Source organism: Anser brachyrhynchus (genome assembly GCF_964034855.1).
Source record: "Anser brachyrhynchus genome assembly, chromosome: 16".
In the NCBI taxonomy this organism is placed as follows: domain Eukaryota; kingdom Metazoa; phylum Chordata; class Aves; order Anseriformes; family Anatidae; genus Anser; species Anser brachyrhynchus.
The window spans coordinates 15,806,414-15,827,841 of record NC_137734.1 but is presented as its reverse complement, the minus strand read 5'-3'; the positions used below and the strand labels follow the sequence as shown (position 1 = coordinate 15,827,841).

At 57.7% G+C, this 21,428-nt stretch overlaps 1 protein-coding gene across 2 annotated transcripts; it reads right to left on the bottom strand.

Moving 5' to 3' along the window:
• Nucleotides 1–380: 380 nt before the first annotated feature.
• On the bottom strand, nucleotides 381–20,249 carry TP53INP2 (tumor protein p53 inducible nuclear protein 2). 2 transcript variants are annotated; one of them, XM_080558835.1, is made up of 4 exons: nucleotides 20,104–20,249; nucleotides 13,098–13,430; nucleotides 9,808–10,114; nucleotides 381–8,280 (listed from the first exon to the last, which is right to left on the bottom strand). In XM_080558835.1, exons 2-4 carry the CDS (start codon nucleotides 13,219–13,221, stop codon nucleotides 8,028–8,030), a joined length of 684 nt encoding a protein of 227 aa, XP_080414961.1. In that variant the 5' UTR covers nucleotides 13,222–13,430; nucleotides 20,104–20,249; the 3' UTR covers nucleotides 381–8,027. The 2 variants fall into 2 exon arrangements, with proteins under 2 accessions (XP_080414961.1, XP_080414962.1); XM_080558836.1 differs by having other exon boundaries at nucleotides 9,808–9,937.
• Nucleotides 20,250–21,428: the final 1,179 nt, after the last annotated feature.

Genomic DNA, 21,428 nt, shown 5'->3' with positions numbered 1-21,428 from the left:
TGAAGGAACAGCTGATGCTGTAGGGATGGTTGGGCACCAACGCTGGCAAATGTTAGTTCAAAGAAGTGGTCTTGCAGGACCAGCTGATGCAGGACTTGCTTTTTTCCAGGCAGCTACCACCTGCTTTAGCCCTTGCACTCATCTACCAAGTTTTAGGATTTGTTAATGAGGAAAAAAATGTTCTCAAATGACTCAGCCTGTACCATCCTCTCCCTTGTGCATCCTTATCTCCAAGGGGGTTTTATTCTATTGACATGTCTCCAATAGTTATGGTATTGACTTATAGAAGCTTATTTTGAAAGCAAAAACTTTCTGCATCTTGCAAACAGTTTGCAAACAAGTTTTCTTTCACGCTTCAGAGCAATACACATAAAATAAACTTTAAATATATATTTTTTTATTTCTTGTGTTTTTTTCTTTATATTAGATTTTTTTTTTCAGTCAAAAGACAGCATTACAATCTAACAACCAAAACCAGGTTACACACACACAGGCATACTACGCAACATATTCCAGGCAGTCATGTCCTTCAGTCTGTTGACACATGGCAAATGTTTAAACAATGTCCTACAAGAAGTAAACACCCTTTCTCTAGTAACCTTGCTTACATCAATTTAACACGTAACACACAAAAAAGGACGCATTTTGTTAGCTTTGAATTTTGAACTAGTTTTCAGTTCTACAGCATAAGTGATGTAGAAAATGTGGGGCTTTTTTTTCCCTTCTCAAAATCACATTGTCAAAGTTGTCCCACTGTTGTAAGGCATTCAACAGAGCCCGACCACCCTTGGGCAGGACACAGCCGTGTGTTTGTCTGCTGGAGCGCGTGGGCACCTGGCTTCCCTACAAAGCGCGTACCCCGACCAGGCCGGCACGGGCCCTGCCAGCCACGGGGCTGGGCAGGAAGCAGAGCCAGCAGACGTACTCCAGTGCATTTGAGGGAAGGCTTAAGGTGACCTTTTAGCCCAAATAGCGCTTTCACTTCAGACGAGCCTTTGGAAGGAAAAGCTGCATGTTGAGCATGCCGCCTGTCCTGGCGAAGTGCTGGTGGCTGTTCAGCCACTGCTGCTCAGCCTCCGTGCACAAACCGGTGAGGAACTGGGCTGGGGGCTGAGCTTTTCAAAACTGCCTAAGAGATTTAGCAGCTGAAATGGTGGGCTTTTTAGGGCATTAATTCTGTTAGGCTTCTCTGAAAATCCCAGCATCTACTTTTAAAACAATATAGAAATGCAGAAATATTGAAAATGTAATTCCCGGTCATCTCTTGCATAGGACTTTTAACTATAGTTCACAAATTTATTCAAGTTCTGCAGTTGTTTAAAAAAAAAAGATGGCATACCATGAAAAAGGGTGAAAGGCACATATACAGTCATACAGCATGGAGATGTACAATGTGTGTAGATGAGCTTTACAAGCAGAATACTTAGTTGTAGGGTTGATACAGATAAATAAAATATTGCAATACTTAACTGCTCCATACGGATACATTTATGATACAAGATAAAAGACTATTACTATTTTACCATTACGCCTTGTGCTGTTCTCCCATCCCTAGATTTCCCAAAGCATAACTGTGATGAAACAGAGCTGAAGATGAGCTGTAGCAAGGTGGGCATAGCTGCTTCCAGCTTCCCTGACAAGGACAAGTGGGTGAACGTGAAAGAGCAGAGAAACACTGGGCCTGGAATTTGCTGTGCTGATTTCCGTCTCCGTTTGCAAGGAGTAAAATCTTCTTGCCCCCCCCAGAGGTGATGAATTACAAAGGTGGGGGAGGGGGGCAGCAGGAGTTCTGCCGTTAGCTGCCATGGAGCCGAAGCGTCACATTGGGGTTTCTATGCTCCAAGTTCACGTGCTGTGGCTGGAAGGGGGTGCATGGCAAATCCCCCCTAAAAGAGCATTTTGGTCACTCTGGGCACAGGGCTGGGAGAGCAGCACCCCTAGTGCAGCCCTGTGGGTGTTAACATGAAAGAGTGGAGTGGGTACCCCGCACATTGCCTCCCTGCGAGAAAGAATGAAAGGACTATCATCAAGGGACAACTTTGTTAATAAATGGAGCTGCTCGCCTTTTTCATCTTCATATTTTAAAGAAAGAGGAGTAGCTGTCGTTAATGGCACAGATCTCTTCTCAGAAGCGGAAAAGCTGTTTGCTGGTGCGTGGCCAAATGGCACGAAGCTCCAGGCCACAGAAGATGCCGCGCACAAGCAGAGTCCGACCACCAGGGCCGGGGCGCTGGGCGGCTGGGAGCACTTCCACTGCGCCAGTCAGGCGACCCGTCACAGCCTCCGCGGTCACGTTGAGGGGACGAGGACTGAGCCCTTGAAGACACCAGGGAATTATTCATGATTCTGAACAGTACTGCACAGATCTGAGAGGAGCGGGTGGAGGAGGAAAGCTTTCCCCAGAAGACAAGCTCTGGGTCGATCAGCCCCAGCTAAGGCCCTTGGGTGTCCCAGATGGCTCTGGGTGCAGGTCTCTGGGGGCAGCGGAGAGGGAAGAGGAGGCCTGGGGGGGCTCCAGGGGATGAGGTCTAGGAGGGGGCATCCCCTTCCCACTGCCAGTAGCTGCTTCTGAGTGCTAAAATTAAGGTACATCTGTGCTGTCCATGGAAACAGTGGCAGGGTTGTATTTGCCAGGCTAGTGATGAGAGGGGCACAGCGGCCCCGGCCACACAAGGGTGCTGGCCTCTTGCTGTAAATCCAGGTGTCTGGGGGAGGCCCAGGTGCTGCCGTCGTCCCCGAGCTGCCTGGGGGGCAGCAGCAGGTGGAAGGCTGAGCACCACATTCTTCAGCCACCTCCACTGGGGTCTCCTGCCACTTCTTACTGTATTCACTTTGTAGCTATTAAATAGTTTAATCTTTGGGACTTGTTTTTCAATAATTCAATAATTCAATAATTTTTCAAAACCTAATTTCCACTTTATGCAGGGCACTGGAATTGATGTTTAGCCTCCATGGGAGCAATTGCAAAGCTGTGTGATTGGAGTGTGAAATCTCATCGGAGTATTTTTTTCTTCATTTTTTTTTTTTTTGCTCTGATGACAGGACATCTGTGGCTCTTCCTGCCGAGTGGGGCTGAATGGAGGTGATATCGGTGAGATGTAAAGGTAAAAATTATGTATTCATTAGAAATGTGCCTAGAGGTAAAGTGAATATTCCCATGGTGGTGATCTTTGGGATGAGCTCTGTGTTTAACATTTTTCCATTACAGAAAAGAAAAGCTGGCTCTCATGGAAAGAATTGTTTTCTTCCCAGTCCGAGCTTTCGCAACAGTTTTTTGAAAAGCGTATTTGTGGGCGCACGCTTCAGCGTGCCAGGTGACCGGGGCCTTCTGCCCCGCCACCTCACAGCCTTCCAGTGCTGGCGAGAGCCAAAACTCAGTAGCGGGACTTTGTCACAGCTGCCGCAAGCTGCCGGTGAGGCACCCTGCTTGTGTGATGCCAGAGCTGCTGGGCTGCCAGGGCCGGGTCGGGAAGCTGGGCTGCCCCAGCGCTGCCGGGGGGCGGAACACACGGGTTCGGGTGCATCCCGCTGCAACCCGACTTTCATATCAAGCGGTGGCACTTCTCCAGGGGACTGCCCCTGCTCTTCTGGCATTTGTGGCAGCCTTGCCACTTGCTTCCAGGGTGAAACAAGAAATGCAGTCCTGCCCGTGCCCTGCACCAGCATTCCTCTGACTGCCCCGCTGCCTCACCCACTCCAGCTGCCTCATCCCAGTGACCAGTGGGAGCCAGGCGAGCTGGGACCGATTCAGAAAGCACAGTGCTGCTTGACTTCCAAATCCCTGGGGGCTCTTACACACTGCTTAAAGTCACACCTGGTTGCTTACAGCCAAAACGCCTAAGGAGGGACTAGCTACATCCTAGCAGTACAATTTGAATTGTGGGGACATACACAAGGGAATTGGGGATGATGCTCAGGGATGCTTGCACCACGAGGAAGCAACTGCAGCTCCTCCGCCTGGGCCGCTCAGTCTTCAGCGGGTGGCAGCTGGCCGAATCCCCCCTCCACCGGGACCACGGCACGCATCCTCACAGCTTCAACATGCTCTGTCGGGACCACGCAGATGAGTAACCAACGGCCTCACAGGCAGAAACAAACCCCACATCTGAACAGATGAGTCCAGAAAAAGCACACTTTTAAAGACCCCAGCCAATTTGTTTGTCCCTGAGTCCACGCTGTAGTTTCCTCCTACACAAGTAACAAACAAAAAGAAACCAAGAGTTCGTCCTCGCCGCATAAGCAGCCCAACGCCTCCCTGCTAGCCCTCAGCATGTTTGCTTTAACTTCCCATTGGGAGCATTGCACAGCTAGTCACAAATTGAAAATACTGGATGCAAAAAAAACTAAAAACCCCAAGCCCCAAAACAACCTACCAAACAAACATCCACACTGTGTTTTAAAATATTTACACATGTACACATGTGCACAAGCAAAAAAAAGTTATTTTTTTTAAGCACCTTTCTTTTTTTTAAGATTTGAGGAGACTCATAACCTCAGTGTAAAGGGTTTTCCTTGATCTTACAATACTAGGGCAGGAGATTTGGTATCAGGCCAGCTGTAGTGATCACCACTGTACAGATCAGGAGCATTGCAGGTCTTCTGCAAAGCACAGTTCAAACATGTCTCTGCCACAGCATGAGAGGTGTCGGTCACAATGTGTGATAGGTACATCAGTACTCACTTTGTATGGGGTTAATACATGATTAGCAAATATTAATACATGTGCAAACAACAGAGGGGGGACCACAGGAGCCTATTCACCACAGTAAACGCACTCCATTGACCTGTGGGATGCTACAAATCTGGATTAACCTCCATTAAAACATTATTAATAATTTATTAACCCTTTATAAAGATACTCTTGATATCAAGTGTGATAATAGTTCTGCTTTTTTTTTTTTTTTTTTTCTCCAGTGTTGGCTGGGAGTAGCATGATGAAAGATGTCTCAGACTGGCACAGAAAGATGAAAGGAAACCAAAATATTTTGCAGTCGCTTCCCCAAAATAGGACGTAGTAACAGCATTAGCTATTTGAAACAGATGATGGGCACTAGCAGGGCACAGCCGGCACTGCTGAGCCAGCAGGGGCTTTGCCAGGGGCTGCACGAGCAGGAGGCCAAGGATGGTGTCAGCACGGGGCTCTCTTACTGGAGCAATGCTTGCGAGCACCTGGGGGGGATTCACCACCCCGGGGTGGTGGCCCCAGCACATTTGCACCTCTCAGCTGAGGAAGGGGCAAAGGTGTCGCAGCCAGACCTGGTTTCAGGAGCTCTCTGCAGCAGCATCTCAGATGTGCAGAACTTGCAGCAGGTGAATATGAGCTGGGAGGCAGAAATTGCTACGGTTGTCCACTTCTTGATGTACATTTGGGCTAGAGAGAAAATTCTTCCTCTGAAGGCATTGCCTGGGCAGGGAACAGCCTGGTGGCCACAGAGGACACAATGCAGAGCCGTGGGAAAGAGTGAGACGAGGGGTGCGGCTCCAGGATTCAGCCCCAGCCCTCCTTTGCCACTCTGAACCTTCCGGGCAGAGGCACCCGAGTGCGCAGAACATCCCCTTTTGCCTTCAGCAGCACTTGTGGCAGCGTTTGTTTGCAATGCTCCCAGTTTGTCTCAGGGATCACTTTAGAAATAAGAAGGCATTTAACGTGAAGCCAAGGAAGCCAAAGGATGTAAACTTTCCCCTGGAGTCAAGGAGTCATCAGTCTCTGGCGGAGAAATGAAATCGCGCATCCGGTCTGCCAGGCGATGGTGCGCTCAGCGCAGCCTCACGGCTCTGCTGCAACGGTGCCCAGCGAGAGGCAGGGGGATGAGGAAGGCCCGAGGGAGCACCGGACTCCCCAGCTCGTTCATCTCGGCTGTGAAGATAAGCTCTGCTACCTCCGGATTTATCAGAAAGGCTGAAAAAGCAGTGGAACAGAACAGCCCGTTTTCTGCCTGGGAAGCTTTTACTGTGCCTTTTATTGAAATTAGAAAGCAGAATTTGAAATGGGGGTTTCTGTTAGAAATGGGACTGTGGTGCAGGCGCCAGTCCTGGAGCAGGTACTGGCTGCAGGTGCAGGATATGGCCGGCGTTGTGCCTGGCACAGGGCTTGTCGGCCGCTGTCGCTGCCCGCGCCTTTTATCGGCAGCATGGCAGCTGTCGCCGTGCGCATGTGATGAGCGTTGCAGGCCTCTGCACCGTCCCAGCAGGACTTGAACAAGAAACTGGCCTGGAAGAATTGAAACTGAGAGGCTCTGACGTGTGGCTTAAAATAGATATTTGAAATAAATTTTCATTCTTTCTGTGCTTTTGGGAACGCTGTGTCATCAGAGCTAAAGATACACTCTGCAGGCAAACAGTATCAGCCACTTCCCGTGAGGTCCAGGTTTCTCAGTCACAGATCCAGGAGGCTGGTAGTTACAGAAGGGCTTGTGGGTGTTTTTTTCCTCTCATTAGAAAAAAATAAAAAATAAAAAATCAACAGTCCAAGCTTGGACCTACCACAGTGACTTAAAACCAGTTCAGACACTGATGTTATGGGTGTTAACAAAGCTGAAGGGCAGACTCCCCAGTGGGGTGCTTGCTCCCTGGAGCAGCCTGGGTGCAGCAGCATTAAAAATCAGCATTGCCCACGACTGAATTTGGTCCGTCGTGTGAAATATGCGATTGTTGGTGGGGCCAGATGGGGAGTTCCCTGTGTGACTGCAGTCCAGTGGCAGTGCCAGCCCTGGTCTTGCTCCCACCACAGCCAGGGCCATGGTACCAGCTCCGCATGAGCTCGCATGTCACAGCCGCTCTGTTTCCATCCTCGCCCTCAGTTCAGTCTCTTCCCCTGGCCTCTTGCTCACACCTGACCTCGCTGCTCTCATTTCACATCCTCTCACCACTAGCTCCAACGTGCTTCCACCACCTCAGGGTGGCTGCGCAAGTCCCCTTCTCTGCTCTCCTCCAGGGAGTGATGCAGGGCAGGCGATGTTCCTTGGCTCAAACAGTGCCTCATCCAAGTGCATATAAACATACAGACATGTACACATCCGTATGTACGTCTAAACGTGTTATGTGGGTACAGCCAGCGCAGGTGAGTGGCTCCAGGAGGAGCACACAACCTTGAGGCTTGCTCGTGGCCAGCAGCTTGGTGGGACCAACACTTGCTGAAGGTTGTGGTGACCCCAACAACATCCCCACGCTGACGCCACTTCCCTGCAGACCATGCTCTCCACAGTGATGCTCAAACAGCTCCTGGGTCAGTGCTTTGTTTCCTGAGATTTCTTGTAATGTTGTCTTTAAAAACACAAAACACCGAGACCTGCCTGGCTTTCTTTTGGGAACGGCAGTGGGGTTTTTGTATTATTGTGGTAAAAGTACAATTAAGAAATTTCGGCTGGGGTGGGGTTTGCTGGTTTTACCTGTGCTGGAGCCACCAAGGCCACCTGCTGAGAGCATCACAGGCACTGCCAGGCCTGGGGCTGGAGCAGGGCAGTGCGGTGCCGTGGGGGCCACGCTGAGAAGGGACAAGATCGGGCCCTAGCAGCAATGTCACCAGCGTGCGGCGACAGCAGGGTCCCATCTCTGCTCTGGTCTGAGACACCAGGAGGGGCGGAGGTGTGGGGGAGGAAGCATTATTTAGTGTCATTGATGATATTTTCCTAAAAATACCAAACCTCGTTGCTTTGTTCCTCTTTGCACTTCCACTTGGTATCCGCTTGTGACATCACAGTCTGTTTACGTGGAGGAGTATGATGTCATAAAGAAAGGCACTGATGTCACAGGCTCTTCAGGACACAAAAGAACAGGCTTCTCCATGAATTTTGGAACGGGGCGATTTCACAGGGGGCACCACTGCCCCGCGCAGACGCTGGTGGACGGATGGGCATGGGGCAGAGGACGGCACCGCTCTCCTGGCCCGTGCTGCGTGAGGCAATGCCAGCGTGGGCCTGGAGACGTGAGGGGTGCGGGGAGGCGGAGTGGCGGCACTGGGGCTGGTGTCGAAGGGAGGCTGAGCCCCGCCGGGAGGTGCCGTGGCGGCGGGGCGGCCGCTGGCGAGGTCAGTAGTTGCAGTGGCGCTGGCAGGGCTGGTGGAGGAAGCTCCCCACATACTGTCGGGCCCGGCGGGCCGGGCGCTGTCGGGCCCGGTCCTGCCGCTGCAGCGCCTTCTGGCTGAGCCATGGCTTTTCTGCCAGCTGCTTGGCCCGCTGCACCCGCCGTGCCTGGCTGACCTTCTCCAGGATGGCAGCCTTCACCGACAGGGACGTGGTGTGGTGCGGCATGTGCCGCTCCAGCCGGGGCTCCGGCACCTCCCTGCGGAGAGATGGGACCGTCAGCGGCCAGTGGTGCCTGGTCCCCCCCCGCCACGTGGCCATCGCACCCACGCACCAGCAGCCCACCCTCACCCACCCTCCTGCAAGATCTGCCTGCAGCCCCATGGTGGCTGTATTGCCACCAGCACCCTCAAACCCGGTGGGCAGGAGCCAAGCACAGCCCACAGCCCCCTCGTGTCCATCCCGCTCCTAACCAGATTTGTTCCCTTGCCTGTTCCTAGCTCTCTTTGGCCCCTTTCTTCACCCTCCAGCACTAAGGTTTCTCTTAAGCTCTCGAGATGGCACTGAGACCCTCAGGACAACTTTGCAAAGGGAAAGGTCCAGGAGGGATCATGTGCCCTGGTCAAACAAAGGATCACCCCAAATTCTGCCTTGTGAGGCTGGGTAAATAAGCAGGCTGCAATGCCAGGGGACGCCTTCCTGCCCCATCAGGGGGCTCACAGGGGAGGTGCTGGAAGGCCGGTGTGGGGGTAGCAGCGACCCACGGCATGGTGGTACCGGGACTCACCGGTGGGTCAGGGCTTTCCTGGGTGCTGTGGGGAGAAGGCAGAGCTCCTCACGCTGCAGAAAGGCTGAGGCCCCAGGAAGGGGCGGGGGGGAGGAGGAGGGGGGTGGCTGGGAAAAGAGATGGCAGTGGGGTCAGATTTTGCTTGCATCTGTTAGGTGGCAGGCCAGGGCATCTCTGTTTAACACCCCTGTTACACTGGACTGTGGGGCAGGGAGAAAGGTCTCACAGCCCAGGCCAGCAGACAGCCAGGAAGGAGAGCTGGGGGCAGGGGTCTGCAGCACCCCCCTGTGTGGGGAAACCAGGGACTCAGGGGCACCAGTGCCCGGGGGCCACCCTCTTCTGGTGGGGCTACTTTGCTTGTGCCATATACATGCAAGCCTCCGTGTTTAAACCCAGTCCAGGAGACTCCCCCAGACTGGTGGTGGGGTAACACGCAGCATCCTCAGTGGACAGCCATGTGCCAGGAGAGGACGAGAAAGAGGCCACTGCTGTCCGTGCCAGCAGTAACCACACAGAAAGGGCTTCACGTGGCTGGTCCCACACCCACAGCTGCCTTAATGTGGACCCAGTGCACATCAAGGTCACTTTTCCAAAGTATTTTGGGGCACAGAGGCTGCTGTCCTTGCACAGTGCTGGCTGGGACACCCTGCCAGGTGGGACATGGGGAGACTGACGTCACAGAATCACAGGATGGTTTGGGTTGGAAGTGACCTTCAGAGATCACCCAGACCAAGCCCTGCTGTGGGCAGGGACATCTTTCACCAGATCAGGTTGCTCAAAGCCCCATACAACCTGACCTTGAATAACTCCAGCAATGGGGCATCCACAGCTTCTCTGGGCAACCCGCACCAGTGCCTCAGCGAGAAAAGTTTCTTCCTAATAACCAACCTCAATCCACCCTCCTTCACTTTAAAACCACCACACCTGGGTCCCCTGGGCAGCACGGGTGAAATGCTGCGGGGCATGCGCGGCCGCCCTAGTCCTTGGCCCCACACTCACCCAGCAGTGGAGTCCTGCGGCTCCTCCACGTCCAGCTCGAGGGTGCTGGTGACATAGACAGACATGCTGGGGTGCTCGATGAGCAGGTCCTCCATGGGGCTGCTGCCCACGCCATCGGGGCCGGGCTCCTCTGCAGTAAAACATGGGGGAGGGGTGACAAACCAACTCTCGTCCATCAAGCAGGGGCCGGGCAGGGCAGGCACGGGGCTGCGGGCGTGGGCCGGGGCAGGTGGCGGCACCAGGCAGGGCCTCACCGAGCACCCGCAGGCCCCGGCCCGCCGCTGTGCGCCGGGGCGGGCGGCACCGCCTGGGGAGCGAGCGGGGTGCGGAGCCATGCGGGGCGCAGCGGGGACACACACACACCATGTACAGTGGGGGGGGGGGGGGGGGGAGAGAAAGGGGCATCGTTAGTGCGAGAGGCACCCCATGGCATCGCCGCCGCTGCCGCGGGTCCAGGGGAGTCTCAGCAGGGCAGCCATGCCCCTCGCGCTGACCCAGCGCACAAGTTGACGGTTTCGGTCTGGGTGGATTTACCAACCATTGGGGTTTACGGTGGAAATTTTTTTCCTTCTTGAAGTGGAGAAAGAAATTTGGCCAGAAAGACACACTGCTTTTGTCTGCAAGCTTTCTTACGTCACCTGAACTGCGGTGCTCACACAGCTGCGCTGCACTGTGTGCCTTCACACGCGCACACACGGCACTGTGCACGTGTGGAACCAAGCAGACACACGTGCACACACACACGGCGCGCACCTTTTTCCTGGAAAAGACCTTTCTCTCGGGGAATAAACTCTTCACCGAAAGCTTTCACTTTGGCTTTGACTTCAGTCCACCAGGGCCAATTTTCAGCCGGCTGAGCACGAGCTGCCCCCACGTGCTCTGGCCTCCGGCCACACGGGCCAGGGCTTTTCCCATGCCGGGAGCCACAGCTGTGCCCAGCAGGGTGCTGCGCTCACCACGAAACCCAGACCCACTTCAGGCTCAACCCGGGGTCAGAGGAACCATTCTCTTCAGCATGGGCTCAGTGCAGGTCTGTATGGACATGTCTGACTCTGCTGCTGGGTGAGGGTGCAGGAGAAATCAGAGGTGAATGTGAGCTTGCAGTGCCCAAACAGGCTAGAAAAAATATGAAGCACGAAGTATGGGGCAGGCGTTTACCACCTAACATGTCCCAGCTCCTCCAGCCTAGGGCTTAGGGCCGGCCACAATTAGCCTTGCAGACAGGAGAGCATCTTTCTTCAGGTCAGTGGATACAAGGCTATGAATAGCTGCTGACATGCCAGGCTGCAGATTATTTGTCAGCCTGCAGACAGACAGACAGCCTGGCTTGAACACTTCTCCCCCCGGGGTCAGGTGTGCTCCCACAACATGGAGCCATGTGTGCTTATCTGTCCCCATCCACCCCAAAGGTGGCTTCTAATGTCACAAGTACTGTTACAGGGTTCCCACGTTGCTGGGGGACTTGCAGCCTGAACTCTAAGCCCTGAGAAATGTACCCAGATCGCTCCCAGGGGGGCGGGCGCATTCTGCAATGCACGGGTCAAAGACCTGCCAGGGGTGCAAGGATCTGGAGGCTGCAGGGGGAGCGCCAGGCTGCGACGCGCTCGCCTGCCACCACCGTAACGTGGAGGATCAGGGCTGGAGCCAAGAGGCTGAGGTTTTGAAGTGCTTTGCATAACTCAGGGCTCCGAAAAAGGGCTGAAATAAATCGATCCCTTGCTGGCTGGGGAATGCTTAGGCAGCCATGGTGCCTGTGGGGATTAGCAGTGGGGTGCCAGGTCCATGCAGACATCCTTCCAAAAGCTGGGTCTGCACCAAGGGCCTGGCTGCTTGATTAAAAAAAAAAAAAAAAAGACAACTAGAAATACGGGAGCCTTTAGTAACAAAGTCAGCCCTGGATCCCCACTGAGCCAGCTGTGGGCTCTCACCCAGGGATTCAATGCACAGCCCAGCATTTCTCTGCTGGAGAAAACTTGTGGTTCCTCCTGGCATGATGCTCTGGGCACACTGTGGCCATTGCTGGCAATAGGACTGAGGCCAGCTGGCCCTGATGTGTGGCAACAGCATGCCCTGTGCTGCAGGGAGCTCCTTGCAACCCATCTCTTCCCGCATCACTGCTATGACCCCCAGGACAGCCACCAGGGAGCCCAGAGGACTGGGACTCCTCCACAGCTGCCCACACCACCCTCCTGCCTCCACCAGCTCTCCACAGGGCTCCCAGGCTGGCACCAGGGTGTCCCTGTCCCCTGCCCCAGGCATGTTTGAGCTCCGGTCCCCTTTCTAGCTCACTGCACGGGGCACAGATCCCTAATGAATGACACCCATCAGCTCTGCTCAGCGCATGTGGCAGGGGCGTCCCTGGGAGGGAGACGAGCCCCAGCCCCTGCAGGACCACCAGTGTCTCCTGGGCTGGGGCTCTGTGACTCACCAGAGGCTGTAAAAGCAGCTGGAAGCCACCAAGGAGCAGCAACCCAAAGGCTGCAGTGCAGACAGGCTTGTTTGTGTAAGTTCGCTGTGCAATTTGCAAGCAAAAGGTCACAAAATGATCATTGCAATTGGTTGAGTCATAGGCCCCACAATAGCAACGCAGAGATCTTAATGGAGCTTGAGAAGCCCTCGTGGCACAAGGAATGTGACCTGCCTGGCTGCTGTCAAAGGGCCTGGGATGGTCCCAGCCGTCCCTGGGAGCGGGGAGCCCCAGCAGGCGAGGGGCTCCACGGGTACATTACAACTGTGGACCTCGCCTGAGTGCTCCTGGCAAGGGCGCTGGGAATGCTTTGGGAAGAGAAACCCTTGCAAAAACTTTTGGAGTGGAGATTGGCTCTCCTGGGTGGCCTCAGATGACCCCAGTGTGGCACGGAGCTGGAGATGGCTGCAAGGGGACGGGCACCCGACTGAGCCACGTGGCTGATGGCACCGGGCACGGCACCAGCCGCGGTGGAGGGGACATGCCCATCACCCCTGCCCGCCTGTGGCTCAGCCAAGGCCACAGTGCTCTGTCCAGTGAGCCTCCAGCAGGTGGGACTGCACCAAAACCCAGGGGCACCTCCTGACCCGGGGCTGTGTGAGGATCCTGTTCTAGTGCTGGGGGCTCAGCAGCCGGGGGGCAGCACCACCCGCCAGCCCAGAGTGCCACCACTGCTGGTGGCAAGGCAGAAACCTCCCCTGAGAGAGCAAAAGGAAGGCTCCCAGGCAAGGTCTGCTATTGCCTGTCAGGGCTTGTCCAGTGCTGGAAAGACAAGACCCTTCAGCAGCTATGTGAAACCAGGGTGAAACCTTGCTTTTCTCACCTCCAAGATCGATTATAAGCCATCCATCCTCCTCCTCCTCCTCGGAGACAAAGGGCTTGGGCTCCTCCAGGCCCTCTGGCGTGGTGCTGTCGCTGAAGAAGAGACTGGTGAGACGCTGGAACATGGTGGGAAGCGGTCAGATGGGGCAGGACAGGAATAAAGCTACTGCTGAGCGCCTGCCTCAATGCAGGGAGAGACAAAGGGGCACGGAGTTTGACAGCGTTGGAGGTCCTTCCTTGGGGCAGGGGTGCTTTGCTGCTAACGAAGTCTCAGCTGAGTTAAAGGGCGTGCAGTGCAGTTATGAGGTTCTTCTCTTAGCTTCAGTGCAAAGGCCTACCAAAGAAAACAAGGAGAAACGCATTCAGACTGGACATGTAGGATGTGTGGTGCTGGAGGGGACAGCAGGAAGGCTGTTCCAGCCCCAATCCCTGCCATGTCCCAGAGCACTGTGCCACACGTGACCGTGCCAGGACGGGTGCCCACAGCCCCTGGCCTGCCCCAGCCCCCCATGGCACGCACCACCACTGCGTCCCCTCCCCGGCCAGCACCAAGCACTGTCCTGCAGTCAGGCTGGGACCTGCTGCCCTCTCTGTAAATCTGGACCTGGCCAGCACCGGTTCCCCCATCACCGCACGCAGGCTGTGGCACGAATCTCCGTGGGACAGGCAAGGAACAGGGTGAGGATGATGCTGTGTCTGAAGACCTGGCATGAGCCAGGGCGATTGCTGCAGTGCAAGAGGGGTTGGGCCCTAAAATCCACTCTTAGCAGGATGCTAAATGAACACCTCACAAGAGGACAGAGGCACCAGCACTGCCAGCCAGCCGTGCCAGCACCCCTGCCTGCCCCAAGCTGCTCTCCAAGAAGCTGTTCAGGATGGGCCACAGACCAAAACTGCAGCTGGAAGCTGGGAAGCAGCAGGGGAGCCTTTCATTTGATTTTTCTTTCTATTAGTAATGTGTGCTGATTGGAGTCGGGCTCGAGAACTCTGTGCTGATACCTCTTTTACATTGGTGTAATTCTGAAAGCTGTCACTGTTATTTCCTCTGTGCGCACTTGCAGAGGTGCTCTTGTAAAGCAGCCACACGCAGTTCCAGCTCTGGCAGGTGACACTGTCACATGTGGCATCACTGGGACTTTTCAGCAATGCCCCAAGACCAGACCATGTTTCTGTACCAGCGAGGTTCTCCAAGATCACAGCCCAGCACCGTGGGGCAGAAACCCAGCTAAGTGCAAGGGGGACAGGGACAGCTGTCTTGTGCCTGTCCCCTTCCCGACAGGGGCGATGGGGCATTTCCAGCACAGCCACTGCTCGCTCACCACATGTGCCGCATGCACCCACAGCTGTCCCTCTGAGAGGCAGACCTAGGACCTTGGGTATGTGTCGTGGGCAAGGCTCTTCTCCAACCAGGCTACATTACTGTGCCAGTTTTACCACTGGGGAAAAATTCCCTGCAGCTTGGGGGAGGTCAGGACTCCCATTTCATCAATGTCTGCAAAGCTTTTGGAAAGCCACGCACAGATGGCAGACACAAGGCACAGAGTATTAATCGTGCAGAGAAATTGCATTTGGTCCAGAGACATAAAAGGGCATTAAAATGCCAGCGAGGGTGGGATGTGGGGAAAGGCAGAGCCCCTGACCAGGCTAACTGCACAAGGTCCTGCTCGGCACACCGAGGGCAAAGCCCAGCTGGCAGCTCTGTGAGGAAGGTGGTGAATCCATGGGATCTGCAGAGCTGCCGGTCTGGGGACAGGACATCCTCAGTGCATCTGGCTTCAGAGCTAAACAGGGGTCCCCATGTTTGCTACAAGCTGGTCAGCGAGAGTAGGGACCCAGTGCAGTCCCTGGGCAGCTCTGGGGGGAGTGAGGGGGGCTCGGTACCACCGCGCAGCCGGTGCAACCCAGCCCCTGCAGCACCAGGCAGGCTCACGGCAGGTATGTGCAGTGAGTCCAGGTGCTTGCTCCTGCTCCAGAGCTCTGGCACGCTTGTATTTACTTGTTCTGGGATTGCCATGTATTTTGGCTTCTTGCTCGCAGATGCACAGGAGATCTAATGCCTGCTCCACAAGGCAAAAAAAAAAAAAAAAAAAAAGGAACCTTGAGGATGATGGGATCCCCCTAGACTCTGGGGCTCATCCTGCATCTCTACTACCGTGATTCACCCCTTCACCAGCACCCGAGAAGTGGCAGTGGCTGAGCAAGCCAGGTCCAGGCAGGATGCCTTGCTCACAGCATGCTCAAGCCATCCCTTGCCATAAAGTCATCAAGGATTCCCCACTACTTGTTCTAGAAGTGTTCCCCCCACAGTACTGAGCAGAGGGGTTTGGGGCACTGAGGCACATCCCAGGCATCTGCTCTGGCTGCAGGCACAGCCACGGCAGCTCTCATCCCCAAAACCCTGACCGCAGCAAAGCCACAGCACTTCAAGCATCATCCACTCACGCACTCCCCACAAAGCTATTGGGGCAGCCCCTTTCCCTGGAGCATTAAATCCTACCAATAAAAATTAGGAAAAAAACCCAGAAACCATAAACAAGGGCTTGATACGCTTGCTGGGCTCTCCCCTTTGCTGGCCATGGCCACGCTCTCCCCTCTGTGGGACCAGGCTGGCTCCCAGGACCATGGCTCCTGGGGGAGGCAGGGGCGCTGTCCCCCGCCCGCCTTGAGGTCTGCTGGAAGCACTCCTGGCTTGAGGGGTCTGCCTGCGTCTTTTCCCCAGGCACACACACCACAGCTCGGCAGGGAACCTGGGGACCAGAGGCTGCGGCAGGGGGATGCCGGTGGCTGGGAGAGGCCCCGGACAAGGAACTCCTCTCCAGCAGGCTCAAAGCTGAGCTTTGAGCTCAGGATAAATTACAGTCATAACAGAGAGCAGAAAGTCTTGGCTTTTATTTGTATTGTTTAAACCTGACAGCTGCCTTCGCTGGACAACAGCAAAGACTTCAGGAAACGTGCTCCTCCTTCCGTCCCTCCAGGCCTCTTCAGGAGACCGGGCCCAAAGCACCACGGCTGCCACCAGGAGAGCCAGGGGCCGAAGCATCTGGGCTCCGCAGATGCTTACCCTAACTCATAGGTAAGTTCCCTTTCCTAAAGGCACAGTGGATACTATTAGTTTCAATTGACACCCCACCCCAAATTTGGCTTCTTTTTCTAAAAACCCTGAGACAACACTTCCATCGGCAGATCCCACCCCCACAACAAGGCAGGGGCCATCCTGCCCTGGCACCGACCCGGGCCCACGGCACCGACCCGGGCCCACACTGCACCGGGCAGAAGGGAGGGGAGGGGGCTCACAAGCAGCTGCCAGAGCAGCAGGAAAGAGGGAAAGCTCCCCCAGGGGCAAAAGATGGATCACTTCAAGGGTCCTGCCCCAGGCAGCGTACGCACACCACCAGCTGCCCCAGCTGCCCCACGAGAACCCCCTGCTGCCGGGGGGGGGCCTTCCCACGCTTGGGCAAACTCATTGCTGAGAGCAGCCAGGGCCTCCGCAGTGGGCTTGGGGGGGGCAACCCCCAGCCTCGGGGCCTCCGCAAGAGGAGCATCCTTCAGCAACGGCCAGGGCTGGGCTCTGTGGGCAGGATCAGCCCTGGGTGTGAAGCAAGCTTGCCTTGCCCGCACCGCAGCAGGAACACGGCCATATCCAACAGCTCAACAAGGGGCAGCACGACACTTCTCAGAGTCCACCCTGAGCAGGAAGCAGGTTCTCCGCCCCGGGGATCTTTAATCCTCACACTCAGGTTATACTGTCTGCTTGTACACTGTGTTAAAGAGGCAGGATCAGGCTGTTCACCTCCCCTCCGCTGTAAAAGGGAGCAGCTCCCAGCCAGCATGACCAGCACGGAGTCCTTGGTCCCCTCCAGACCCTCCTTGCAATCCACCGAAGCCCTCAGCTCCGTGTCCTTGTCACAGAGGGGCAGCTCTCCTGGGTCCTGATGTGGTGAAAGGCTCCGGGGCTGGCCGTGACCAGCTGCACCATGACAGCAGGAGGGTCCCGCACCACCCCAGGGCACCCCACAGACATCACCAGGCCAAGCACCGAGGGACACTGCCCTCGCCACTGGGCTCCCCTGCCCCAGCAACCCGTGCTGTGGTGACATCCCTCATCCTCTGCCACGGGGACAGCTGCCCCCATCCCAGGCTTCCAGCTTGGTGCACCAACCCCATCCCAGGCTACTGCCAGCAAGTGGGGAATGCCTGCAAGGGACATGCACTTGGGGACAGAGGAGTTTCCCAAGCAGCCCAGCCCTCCCAGAAAGCCCAACAGCTACAGCCTTTTAGAACTTGCTGGAGGGTATTAAATAATACACATTAAAGTAGGAGTATGGAAATTATACTGCATTTAGTTGTTCCCATCCCCCCCCCCCAAACCTCTACACAATAATTAGCTTCCTGAGTCACCGTCCCTACGAATAACCCCAGGAGCTAAGAATAGGCGGGAGGAATGGCAGCGCAGCCCTGAGGTGCGCGAGGAGCCCGCGGCAGCCTCAGCCTCACAAGGACTGGCAGCTCCAGGCTGCAACACCAGCAGCTGCTCCGCCTGGAAACAACACTGGGCTCCTTGAAACTTCCCACAAACACCCCACAGCAGGAGGGATGCTGATGACAAACGGCAGAAACTGTCCTTCCTCAGCAGGGCTAAGAATGCTCTGAGCAGTCATCGTGGCGGAGGTATGAATCAGGTGTGTGCCTCCAGCACACGTGGGAAATGTTATTTTCAGTTCACTTTACCTAAACTAGTCAAGCACTTCCCAGGCTGCTCTCTCCGCGCAGCATGTACCAAAACCCTAAACCCAGCACTGAGACACAGAGAGAAGGGAGCGGGGATGCCCCCGCTTAGCGCCCCAGGAGGGGGTGGTGAGGCATCCCCGCTCTGCCCCCCATCCCTCCAAGGCAGGGCAGGGACCCGACCTGCCACAGGCTTGCCCAGGATGGCTCTGCAGGGCTGTCCCTGTGTCACACCCACGGCACAGCTCCTGTTTGCCCGTTTGCTTTAGCAGCAGCCGCATTTATGAGTCTCTATCCTGCCAGAGGCTGATTCACAGCAGGGTCTCCTCTGCTGCCTCGAACAGAGCAACAGCAAAGGGAGGGGGGAAAAGAAGGCAGAGAGCAACAAGAAAAGCCTTGAGAAAGAAAACTCTGACATGAAACTTTCCTTACTAATTGGAGACAACCCTTTTGGCTTGGATCACACCAACCAAGTCATTTCAGCATCCAAACCAAGCAAGACTCCAGAGACAACAAAACACCCATGCTGAGGCAATCCCTGCAAGTGCCAAGACATCCACTCCGGTGCCAGCCGCGCGGGGTCCCTGTGCTGCTGCTGCAGGGAAGGTCACTGCCCCAAGGACAAACCTCATCTGCTGCCATCTAATGCCATCGCACACAGAGCCCTGGAAAGCCTGCCAGCAGCCGAGCCAGCAGGAATTTTTAGATTTGCTGTGAGCAGTCCTAGGAAATGCAAGGAACCCAGATGTTTCCTCTCTGAGATGCACTGTGTAAAACATCGCTGGGGGCACACGCTGGGAGGCAAGCAGTCCCAGCATCACACCCTTGGTACATCGCAGGAGGCCCAGTGCTGACGGGAAGGGTGGACTTTGGCACCCTGGGCTCACCTTGGCATCTGTCCTGAGCCTGCCTGGGGCCACATGGGGCCAGGCAAGCCCTGCTGAGCAATTCGCCCTAAGAAGCTCTGAGACAAGAGTTCACACCCCAGGTTTTTCCAGTCTTGCTCTGAGCAGGTGATATTGGTTTATTCTTGACAGAAAAGCTTCCCCTGCACTTTTTCCTTTTGCATCCAGCCAGACAAGCGCGGGTTGATGCAACAGATTCCTAACGGTGACAGTGAGGTAGAACAGAAATATCAGTGTTCTTTTTGGGGAATTAAAAGAGGAGAGGAAATATTTATTCTAGAGGGGAAAAAAAAAAAAGTTCTTGGCACTGCATAGCCCAAGCCTGGTGGGAACAAAGGTGCAGCGCTGTCCTACACTGGCGCCCAGCGCCTGTTCCTGCAGTGGCTCGGTGTCACGGCAAGGCGCTGGCCAAGTCCGTGCCCACACCTGGCACCTGCCCAGCTCAGCACTCGCTGGTGCCCGCTGCCAGCACCGGGCACTGCTGCTGCGCGCCCGGGGCCCCGCACCTCTGTGCGGGCTTCTGAGCTCGGCGACCACCGCGAAAGCCCCGACGCCCCTTTATCCCCAACGGCCCCCGGGACGTGAGCAAGGCGCGCTGCAGTGGCAGCGGGCAGCTCTCCGGGAGCGGGACGGCCGGGGGCAGGCGGCCTCGGGACCGGCCCCCCCTTCCCTTCCCTTCCCTTCCCCAGGCCGCCCTCCTGACCCAACCGCCTCCGCCAAGGGCGCTGCGCCACGGGCCCGCGGGAGCCGCTGCCACGGCTCCGGGTCGCTCGGGGAGCCCCGCACGGGGCCGGGGCCGGGGCCACGGGAGCGGAGCGGCCGCACGGCCCCGGGCAGCGCAGCCCCGCTCCGCGCCCCCCCGCCCCGCCCGGGGCCGGGGCCGGGGCCGGGGTCGCGGCAGGACAGCGCGGAGGGGGGGGGCTCGTGACGTCCAATGTCATATGCAAATGAGGTGACGTCACCGCGGCCTTCCAGCGCGCCGCAGCCAATGGGGGCCGCGGGCGGCCCGGCTCCGAGCGCGGCGGTGCAGAAACAAACAACGGGCGGGGGGGGGGGGGGAAGGGGGGGGGCGCGCGGCCCAGCCCGGCCCGGCCCCGCCGCGCTGACCTGACCCGGCCCGGCACGGCCCCGCCGCGGGCGAACAAAGGCTCCCCGCGGCCGCCGCCGCGCCCCGGTTCCCGAGCGGGTCCGTGCCCAGCGGAACCACAGCCCTCCTCCCGCAGCCCGCCCGGCGCCCCGCCGGGGGAAGGGTCCCGGTGCCGGTCGGACCGAGCCGAGCCGAGCCGAGCCCTGCCCCGCCGCCCCCGGGCACCGGCGGCCCGGCGGCGAGCCGCCCCCCTGCCCGCCCCCCGCAGAGCCGCCGCATCCCGCACTCACCTTGCCGGTATCGCGGTCGGGAGGCTGGCGGGGCCAGAGGCAGGGCGGGGGCGCGCACCGCGCGGTTCTGCGCCGCGCCCGCCGCTGCCCCGCACAAATCGGGACCTCCCGACAGCTGATCGTGACGTCACAAAGCGGCCCGCCCGCCCCCGCCCGCCGGCCAATGGGAGGCGGGGCCGCGCGGGGGGCGGGGCGGGGCCCGGGGGTCCCGGCCCCGGGGCGGCGGGGCGGGAGCGGGGGCGGCCCGCGGCCGCCGGGATCCCGCTCAGCGGCGGGGCGGCTCCGGAGCCCGAGCCCCGCGCGGCTCGGCCGTGCTCGGCGGGCCGAGCTGCGGCGGAGCTCCCCGGGTCCGTCCGGCAGCCCCGGGCCGAGCCGGCCGCTTCCAGCTCGGTGCCGCGGGCGCAGCTCGAGGGGCTCCGTGGCCCTTGGGGGGCTCGTCCCTGCCCGAGGAGGAGCCCCGCGGGGCCTCACCCCGCCGCCCGTGTCGGTGCGGCTCTCACCGGAGGGGCCGCGGTACGGCTCCCGCCGGCCGCAGCCGAGAATAGAAATTATCCCTTAACCCTGCTGCTACCCTATTTACGGGAGCGGCCGTAAATAAACGCCCCGGAACGAGTCTTGCTAGGCTTGAGCTTACCCCGGGACAAACCCTCCCGTCCCGTCCCCCGAAGGGCCGCCCGGGCGGGCCGCCCCTGCCCGGCCCCGCCGGGACCGGAGATGTTCCCGGCCGCGCCGCCCCCCTTCCCCCCCCCCCCCCCCCCCCAAGCTGCGAGCACCCAGCTCCGCCGCCCGGCGCCGGCCTGCAGCGTGCTGCACGGGAAGCCCGGTTGTTTTCCGTTCCCCTGGCCGTGCGGCAGCCGGGAGGCAGGGGCCACCCGCCCCGCCAGCGGGGTGAGCCGGCCGTGCCGCGGCCCGGTCCCGCTGCCGCAGGCGGGCACGGGGCCGGCGGCAGCGCCCGGCGGGTGCCTGCAGGTTTCCTGCCCGCGGGGCCGCGGCTCGGCACGTGGCGGCGCGGGACCGGGCGCCGCTGGGCTGGGTGTAACCGGTGGCGCTCCGGGCAGCCGGGTGACCGCTGAAAACAGGATGATGGCCGGCTCGGCTTCTGCTTCGCCGGCGCGGTTTGGAGGAGCGGCACCGAAAGCTGCCGGCGGGGCGCAGAGCCGGCACGGAACGCAGGTGCTTTGTTTCAGCGCTGACACCCAACGGCCGGCACGCAGCTCAGCCAGGGCTCTCAGCATTTCCCCGGCCTTTACTAAAAACAGGATGCTGCGCCCAGCTACCCAAAACTCGAAGAAACAAAGAGTCTGGGAGAGGGTAACGGGACTGGA

What these genes read in the sequence shown, in the direction of transcription:
- TP53INP2 (XM_080558835.1), bottom strand. Translation starts at nt 13,221, where the DNA reads ATGTTCCAGCGTCTCACCAGTCTCTTCTTCAGCGACAGCACCACGCCA. An exon ending in GCTTATAATCGATCTTGGAG is followed by an intron (nt 10,115 to 13,097) that starts GTGAGAAAAGCA and finishes CTCGCTCCCCAG; the next exon opens with GCGGTGCCGCCCGCCCCGGC. An exon ending in CCGCAGGACTCCACTGCTGG is followed by an intron (nt 8,281 to 9,807) that starts GTGAGTGTGGGG and finishes ATCTCTCCGCAG; the next exon opens with GGAGGTGCCGGAGCCCCGGC.